This window comes from Sipha flava, unplaced genomic scaffold (genome assembly GCF_003268045.1).
Source record: "Sipha flava isolate LNK unplaced genomic scaffold, YSA_version1 74_pilon_pilon, whole genome shotgun sequence".
Classification (NCBI taxonomy): domain Eukaryota; kingdom Metazoa; phylum Arthropoda; class Insecta; order Hemiptera; family Aphididae; genus Sipha; species Sipha flava.
The window spans coordinates 617,343-627,408 of NW_020273614.1; the positions used below are offsets into that span (position 1 = coordinate 617,343).

At 30.5% G+C, this 10,066-nt stretch overlaps 1 protein-coding gene across 1 annotated transcript; it reads right to left on the reverse strand.

Moving 5' to 3' along the window:
• Positions 1–7,259: 7,259 nt before the first annotated feature.
• LOC112692555 (heat shock 70 kDa protein 4) lies at positions 7,260–9,873 on the reverse strand. The gene has a single exon (XM_025567262.1). It carries the CDS (start codon positions 9,695–9,697, stop codon positions 7,346–7,348), a length of 2,352 nt encoding a protein of 783 aa, XP_025423047.1. The 5' UTR covers positions 9,698–9,873; the 3' UTR covers positions 7,260–7,345.
• Between the last annotated feature and the right edge of the window lie 193 nt (positions 9,874–10,066).

The window sequence follows — 10,066 nt, forward strand, 5'->3', positions numbered from 1 at the left end:
TATATATGTAGATTCGTTGAAATATATTTATACCAATTTTTGATTTCTATAAAACTTTATCTCGTTGTATACATATATTATTTAATATTTAATATTACTATTATTTATTATTAAACAACAATTAGAAGTTGAGGCTTTATCCCCATGCCATTAAATTAATTTAAATAATTTAATTATTATTATTAGTTATAATCACTAAGAGCTGTTATGTTAGAAGATAAAAGCTGAATTGAATTTAAAAATATCCCAATAACTGAAAATAATAAATTTATACAATATAAAACGATAATTAATCTGGAGGAATGTAATAGTAATTTTCGGGCGCCTATGCTCCACAGCAAAATTAATAGACATCGAGTAAAAACGTATATTCATAAATAGGGCAGTGAAGTTGCTGAATTTGCATGCTTTTTTTAAATGCTTATATTTATTGCTGAGTGAGCTTAAAATATGTTTCGTTAAACTTTTAATTTAAATTAAAAAAAAATTATATTGCAATAAATGTAAATACATTTTTTTAATTTTATTGTAATTTTAACTATTTTTCATAATTTTCGTTTACATTTAAAATTATATAACTTAATATATTTTTTGTCTGATAATTCTATGGAAACCAACTTGATATTTATTTATTCCAATTATTGTTTCATACTAGCAGAAATTACTAAACTCGCACTCAACATGTTCCAATTATCGAAGCTTTATCCATAGTTAAAAATGTTGAAACTAAAATAGAAAAAATTATGGGACAAAATGGAGTATTAATAAACTAGAAATTCAAAACTATTTTACAAAAAAATTAAGGATATCAGACAATTGTTCGTATATCAAAAATTATAAGCGGAGAAATACCGTCAATGGAGGGCTCGTCAGAAGACTCGATCAGCAATGACTTAATCTAGTTCAAGTACACGACAATAACAACTAGGTACTGACGCAAAAAGAAGTTTCTCCAGATACAAAAATTTGTTGTGTGATAACATTCGATTTTGAAAACTTAAAAAAATCATTTTAGTGCAATGCAATAATGTTAGCAATATTCATATTTAATTTTAATTATAATTATGTATTAATATATTTGATTTTATTGATTATAATAAAATTTTTTCATTGCAATTTTTAATATATTTTAATGCAATAATTGTACTGTCCTATTCATAAGTATATAAATACATAGAAAACAAACCATTGGCATTCGGTAGATTTGAAATATATTATATTTATCTCATTATATTATAATTATATTTTTATATATTTTATATTTATAAAACCCAATGTCAAATGGCATCTGGACAGTATCATAATTTCGTCTTCTTTGGTAAAAATGTTTTCTTTTAATTATATTTGTACCTACTACTGTTAATCTGTTAACAATTAAAGAGGCGAATGCTGGCCAATATTGATGTAAGGAGTTTATAAATAAACAAATTTTCTGATTCCTAAAACAAAATCTTACAATATTAAGATTTCTTAATTTATTGATGATTGCCGACCTTATAGATAATACCAATAAGCCATTCATAATTTGGGGTACTGCACACCCCTTAACGCTGACCCTGATAATACACACAAAATCATGCCATTAGTTGTATAATAACCCAAATCAACCCACTTAAGCCGTGTACACACTGGAACTTTTAAATGTAACATACCTAAAGGCCGGTTTACATTTATCAAAGTAGTCACGTCCGTGAACTACGAATCAGTGTAACTTTGATTCGAGCACTGACGACATTGTCTACACTATTATATTTTGTCTGTCCAAGTAAATTTGTCAGTAGCCAAAATGGAACCATTTTTGCCTTTGCTTCATTTACACCAAAATTCTCTATGGCCATTTCATTGCATATATTTTCAAGCGCTATTTATCTAGCGTGTTTGTTTTTATATTCAGATATACTTATATTCCACAGAACTTCATGGCTTTCGTACAAATGAATAAATTTCATAGTTTTGTCCTCAGACCATTTTTTTTCTGCCATTATAATATTATGTACGAACTTATATTATAAATTTAATATTTTAAACAACAAAACATTTTAATAATATATTTAACTAATTGCTCAATTCACTGAATGAATACAAGTCATATTAAAATATTCTCGTCACGTACGAGAATTTTGATACATGTCCATGCCGGCAAAAATCGGACAACACGACTTGTACGATCTTGTACACGTACGTGTAGTGTGTTTATATTATCAAAGTAGAATCCGTGCCACTAATTCGTGGTTCATGGACATGAATACTTTGATAAGTGTAAACGGGCCTTTACGGGTTATTTCGACTTCTTTACTTGATTAAATTATTCACGAAATTAAATTTAATTAATTAATCAATACAAGGTAAAATTACCAGTTTTCACAGCAAATTATAAAATTCAACCTTTTGAAAAAAAAAAAATTAAATTTTGGGCTGTTTTTTTCTGTATAAAATGTATATTTTCGTCCTGTTAAAGGAATATTTAGAATCGACCAATGATAAATTAATAAATAAATATAAAATAAAAATGTAAATATACTTTTGTGTCAAATTGCTTCGTAGTATTTAATTTCTTTCTTGTGAAATAGTTTTCTGTTTTTTGTGATTTTTATTCCATTATAACAATAATAATGCACTTATATACTTATGTTGTCGTGTCAGTCAGCCCAAAATCTCTTCCCTTTTGGCAGTTTTCTTCGTCACTTAAAGATACAGTTTCATTTATTTTATTTCTAATCTACCAATTATGGATCGTGTTATCGTGCTGGTGCGTGTCAACCAGTTATCTCGATCCTTAATACGGCACGTGTCAAGGTCGCCGATCGTCTTAACTGGTTAAGCAATTTGTACCTAGTGCAAAATAATTTGCCTACCTATATCGTTACGGCGTTCTGTTTACTTACTCGACTATTGATAGTAATAAAGTTAAACTCGTTTAAGACGCTCTCGCTTAAGACGATTTCCCGGCTAATACACTCATTTTTACGAGTCCCTTAATTTTGACAACATTTAGCATGTAATTAACTCTGGATAATACGCCCTATGTTCCCGGATAATACGCTCATCTTGTCGATGATGTTCATATAAAAATATATTGTTTATACATTGTATAAAATTTAAAGAAATACCTTACTAATAATAACGATAACGAATAATAAAAAATGCACTTGATCATATTAATGAGCTAAGAAGATTAATTGCATATTTTGACAACGCTGACGAAACATTACATCTTAATAAAATTGAAAACTTCCTGTATTCAAAAAACATGAAAGATAGACGATTTCTTGAAATAGGTAATATAAATGTAATAATTCACTCTGTAAAGTTAAAAATATAATTTATATGTATATAACATGGATGTATTGTAAAATATAATAAAAATTTTTTGTTCCCGCGTAATACAATTTTCCGCTTAAGACGCTATTTGTAATTGGTTCCTTGGAGAGCATCTTAAACGGGTTCAACTGTATAATGTTCATTATGATTCCTGCCAATCCCGAAATATCTGTAATTGAGCTTGGAAAATGGACCAATCCCATGAATTTATTTTAAATAAAACACTTCCTGTGGGTGTAAAGGTAAGCGACAGTTTATTGTTGCACCTCAATACCAACAATATAGGGCCTGATTCCTCGGACAATACAGCCAATGTTGCCACTATATTACGATCAGTTGTAACCGAATTAAAGAATATTTCCGAAAGTAATCGGGTGATTAATATGAAATTGAATAGTATGATGGACCCTTGTTCTACTGGAACCTCTTCCAGTGATACATTTTGTCAAGTAGCAAAACACTAACCCACGATTTCGGCAGTTCTAGCAAAAAATCGAGTAAATGCGCCTAACCGTACCAAGTTTATTATTGGTTCAGATACTTTTACCTCTACGGGCTTATCTGCTACTCTGACACAGAAATTCTCCGACCTGTTCGTCTCTCGATTGAACCCTAGTATTACTGTCGATCTACTTAAATCTGAACTGTTCTCCAAATTCGATGACATCACAGTGACCCAGATGGTCATTAAGACCATCATGTTGACACCTACATATGCATCATTCCATATTCACTTGCCGCTTGATAAACTTCAGGATGTACTTGAACCGTCATTTTGGCCCAATGGAGTTATTGTTAAGAGATTCTGGGGACGTTTTCAACCAGGTATGATCTTAAATTCAAAAAACTAAATCACCATGTCGTCTAACTCAGCTTTTATCAAAACTGCCGAGGCCTTAGAACCAAATTACCGTGTGTATGCACTTTCCTCTTCCAACAAAACTCCTAATATTTCATTTTTACATTTTAATCTACCAAGTAACTGTTCCTTTACCACTAATGAAGTCGAAATGTGTTTATCTATGTTATAAACTTTAAAATCTACCGATCCTGATGGTATGCCAGGGATGTTTCTATATAATATAAGATCCATTCTCTGCTTTCTCTTATGGTTGATATTTCATCGCTCCCTTAACACGGAAACTTTCCCATCTATGTTTAAGATTAGTTCAGTCACGCCTGTACATAAGACTGGTGATAAAACTGATGTAAGGAATTATAGGCCGATTACTATCCAAAAATATTGCCAAAATCTTTGAGCAGCTTGTTCTGAAGTGTATTCAGCCATCGGTCAATTTTATCTTAGTTGATAAACAATATCAATATGTTATAATTATTTTTACCTTTAGTTTACATTTGTTTTATTTTTTTTATATAATTACCATCGTCTATTAGATTGTTTGGCGTTGCTTACTTTATTGTTACATTTTTCGTATTTATTATTATAAATTGTATTGTACTTTTGGGCTCCTAGCCCGTTCATATATATATAAATAAATATGAATGAAATATTATTTCATCATTATTGTCAGTGCCGCAAATATTGCGTGTGCAATGCACATGGGCCTCCGGTTCAAAGGGGCCTCCTAAAGCAAAGACTAAAAATTGAAGATAGTCTGTTTCAAAATAAATCTAGCCAATATAGGTATTCATTGCTTTATCGTGACTCGTGCTTCGAAAGTATTTTGATTTTTTGTAGTTGATTTTCAATACATTAATTATTAGCATAAGTAGATGATAATTAATATTATGCAAGTACCTAGTATTTTAAAATGGATCAATAAATAATTCGGGTATACAGTAAACGGGTATCAATAATATCAGAAATTCTTTTACATGGGAACCCGGTGTAATAGTAAGATCATGGTTGTTATATTATTTAGTAGTTTAGTACCTATTTATAGTTTTGTTGTCTGTAATGTTGCTATTATCGATTACCAAGGCCGGATTAAGGGGGGAGGTATAGTCGGGGTGGTAGCCCCGGGACCATTTCAAGTACCCAAGTGTAAGGGGTCCAAAAAATTTTAAGCCAACAAACATTTTTTATCATACTAAAATTAGTAGTTTTATAGACATAAAATGTATATACTTAGTAATTTTACAATTTTATAATGCAATTGACAATTTGTGAAATAGTTAAAAAAAATGTATCGTTCTGCGAGTGTAAGGAGCAGCTTTGTAAAGTATGTTTTGTTAAAAGAGCCCATATAAAATGTCAGCCCCAGGGCCCAATAGGTGCTTAATTCGGCCTTGTGGATTATATTCACTTATTGAAGGCCTCGACTTTATTGACGTACATATTACAAGAAAATAATATTATAAAGTATAACAGCATAATTTGTGGAATATTAATCATTATCACAGGGACCTTATCTGTTACCTATTGCTAGTGGCGGTGTTACTGCAGATTTCAAGCGGTAAATTGTATGCTTAAAAAAAATCATTTTATTAACCATTAAATTAACCTTAAAAATATAAATTATCTATGTATATTTATAATTGAAATGGATTTGTCTTTAAGTTATCCAGATGTATTGACTGCATGTCTTTTTTTTTAACATTACCAAATAAGTGTTGGGTCTGAAGAACACAGCTTTTCTAAGCTTAAATTAATAAAAAATTATCTTCGTAATTTTTTATCACAAGATCGATTGAAAAATATAAGCATTTTGAATATAGAAAACAAGCGGACATGAGAACTCAATATTGATAAAATTATAATAGACTTTGTCAATGCAAATACTAGAAAAAAAAAACGCTTTAAAATAATTTAAATTTAATGCGAATTAATAAATAGTTGATTATTATATTGAAATTGATTGGTTGTATTAAAAAAATAAAATTTAAATGCTAGAGTTAAAATTAGTGATTCCATTATTAAAATTGATTTTGGGCATTTTATTCGTTTTATATTAAATAACTATATTAGATACCTCTATAGTTAACTAAAAAATTTATAATACAAGCTTCTTCTCAAATAAATTAGAGTAGTATATGTATCAGATTATAGATGATTCAATTCAATTTAAAATACTAAAAATACCTAATAATTGTTGTAGTAATACAAAAATCAAGTAAAAAAATGTAATATTCATTCGGGGCCTCAAAATTAATCCTTACACACGAGTCTCATAATTCATAATTGTGGCACTGATTATTATGTATCTATTATTGTAGTCTCAGATATTCCTTATTTTTGGGGCTTTGAAATTTTTTTTTAAAAATAAAAGGGCTCTTCGAAAAAAAAAGTTTGAGAACTACTAATATAGAGGAAAAACGAAAAAGGTGTAAGACCTTGTTAAGTGCTACACAAATTAAACAAAATATAATTCAAATAAATCATTTAACATATATACCTATATTTTTAATTTTAATGCAATGTAAATATAATATATATATGACATTGCACACCACGTTCAATAACTGTGAATAACTGTTGGATTGGCATACAACCAATACAGAGTAGTAGACCCTAAACGTACTTTGTATCATAAAACATTCAACTGAGCCTGAACTTTAAAATATTCATATTACACTTAAATGCTATGGTGTGCACTTAACTTTACACTACTTGAGATCTTTTGTTATACTTGGTTAGTACATGATAAAAACTTATCAATTAATGTGTTAAGATGATACAAACAACTAAACAATTGTAAATGATTACATTTAATTACATACATTCAATAATATGGGATACAGTGAATTAAATTTAAGATCTATATTATTAAAAAATAATACAAAGTGTTACCACCATTAATGCACAGAATATTTTATTTTATCAAATATCAAGTTAGTGAATTAATAATTAACGAAAGGAGCAAGGATCATCACGAAACATAATATTCCTATGATTGTTCTAGTAAATTTGTTTTTTTCTTTCTATGCACTTGTTATACAAATATTGTATACAAAATTAATCCATAATTGTGAAAACAAAATTACACAAATATATGTGACAGTTGAAATTAAAAAATTAAATACATTAAAAAAAAAAGAAAAAAAAAGGTTAAAAATAACTTGTTTAGGCATCTTTACCATTTTCAACTGGCTGTTCAGTTTCCATTGGCTCATTTTCTCTTTTCTCTTCTTCCTTGGGTGGTGGTGGTTCCACTTTAGGTGCAGGTTTTGGTTTGTACAAAACTTTACTTACATTTTCTTCTATACTATGTTTTTCTCTAACAAATTCATCTAATTTGATCGGAATGTCTTTATATAAAGGAGTAGCAGATACTTGGGCTGCCTTTTCTTCCAACCACCGCTTGGCGTTATTCAGGGTTTCAGCTAATTTATCTACTTCAGCAGCATCTAAATGATTGAACTGTTCGACTCCTTTTTTAAATGCATCAATGTCCCTTTCAGCTTTTGAAATTAATTCGACAGCTTGGTCTTTTACAGATGGAAAAGTTGTGTACTCAACCTTACGTCTTTTAATTGGTTCACCAACACCTTTTAACACGTCCAACTTCTCTGAATAAATATTTTTAATACAATCTTCACCATCTTCATACAACCAAATTTCTAGATCTTCCAATTGTTTAGAAATATTTTCTCGGTCAGCATCCACTATATAAGGTGCTAAATCATCTTCATTAGAAATACGACCTCTCATATCATAAATATATTCTTCAAGGCTATTACGAACATCAATTCTTTCTTTCTCTTGACGATCGGCTGCTACCATTTTACCTTCTTGTTCAATGTAATTATTTAAATCCATGGTCGAATATCCATGTGTTATTGACTCAATACGCAAATCAATGGTCTTTGTAACAGATTTCTTCTTTTCATCTTTTTTCTCTTCAGGTTCTACTGGCTGAGTTTCTTTTTCAGATGTTTCCATTGTTTCCGAAGTTGTCACTGGTTCATCTTGTACTTCAGATTTTTCTAAAAGTGTTGCACTACTTATACTAAATATACCGTGTATATTAACTCTAGCTTTAACTTTAACTTTCTGACTGGCTCCATCTGACGTTGGTTTGACATCACGAACAGTAAATTGACCAATATAGCTGTCTGCATAAGGAATAGGACCAGAATAATGTGCTTTCACAGTAAATGGAGCTAGTCTGTAAAAAGAGAGCATTTTTGAAAATGGAACAGGATGATTTTTAGGAAAAACTTCAGCACGACCATCATCAGAATTGTCAGATGGATCCCAAAGAAGTTCAATTGGAAAACTTTGTATATCAGTTACACTGAAATCTCTTACTCGAACAGCAGGTGACAACATTGCACATTGCAAAGCACAACCTCGAGATACAGCTTCATCTTGATTTAAAGTTGTGCTTGGTATTTTTCCAAATATTTTTTCAATTAAGCTCTTAATATATGGAATACGACTTGAACCACCAACAATTTCTACCGAATAAATGTCATCTTTACTCAATTTAGAATCTTTGAGACATTGTTCTAATGTGACTTCCACTCTATTGAATAAATGCATAGCCAGTTCTTCAAATTCTGTTCTCTTAATATCTGCATGTACATCTTTATCATCCATAAAACACTCAATGTTCATTGGCAGTTTAGTAGAATTTGCAGACATTTGTTTTTTTATCTTTTCCACCTCAGCTAATAATCTTAAAAATGCTCTGGCATTAGTTCTAGGATCAATATTATATCTAGATTTGAAATCTTTACTGAAATGCTCAGCTAAAATGTAATCAAATTCTCTACCACCTAATTGTGAATCAAATGTACTGGCTAACATCTTAAGTTTTCCTTTATTGAATGCACAAATAAAAACTTGTAGAGAAGTATACCCACAATCAACAAATACAACATTGCGAGGCTTTTCTTCAGGATTAGGCAAGTCTTGTTTATAAATACCATAAGACAGAGCAGTGGCTGCAGTTTCATTAAACAAACGTAGAACATTAAGACCAGCAATTGATGCAGAGTCAAGAAGTGCCTTACGTTCAGCATTGGTAAAATATGAAGGAACTGAAATGACACAATCATTTACCTTTGTTTTAAGAGATGTCTCGGAAATCTCTTTCAGCTTGGTCAGTAGCATGCCAGTAATCTGTTCTACACTGAAGGTGTGCTGCTCATTGAGATAATTGACGTTTATCCCAATTTTATTGTTATCGCACTTAACGACATTGAATGGCAGGTGTTTGAGCTCCTGTTTGATGAACGGGTCATCGATGGAACGACCAAGAAGTCGCTTGAAACCGTGAATCGTGTTTTTCATGTTTGTGACCATTTGATTCTTAGCGGCCACGCCGATTATGCGATTTCTGGGGCTGAAGGCCACGCATGATGGTGTCGCTCGTAAGCTGTAATCGTTAGCGATCGTTTCGATCCCACCAGCACGGGCTACAGCCACATAACAAGATTCATTTCCGAAATCTATGCCGATTACGGACATTGTGGTCAATAACTTATTAAAACTGATCGAAAAAAAAACACGTGTGTAAGAGAAATGCCGCACAGAATAACTCGCGAGAACTGACACACAAATGATAACTAACAAACTGAGTCACGCGAATCAGAGCCGGCAAAAGTGAATCGATCGGAGGGAATATTCTAGAATGTTCGACTCGTTGGATGACCAAACAGTTTTGTATTGTGGAGAAGGGGTATCGCCATTCACTACAGTGAGGCAAACGTTTAATAGTTGGTAGAAAAAATTCTCAACAAAAAATTTGATTACTTAAAATTTTTTGATTTGAATTTATAAAATACCCATATAGTAATTTTTAAATAATCATTTAATTTTCAATTTATAAATTATATA

Coding starts and splice junctions, on each gene's coding strand:
- LOC112692555 (XM_025567262.1), bottom strand. CDS start 9,697: ATGTCCGTAATCGGCATAGATTTCGGAAATGAATCTTGTTATGTGGCT.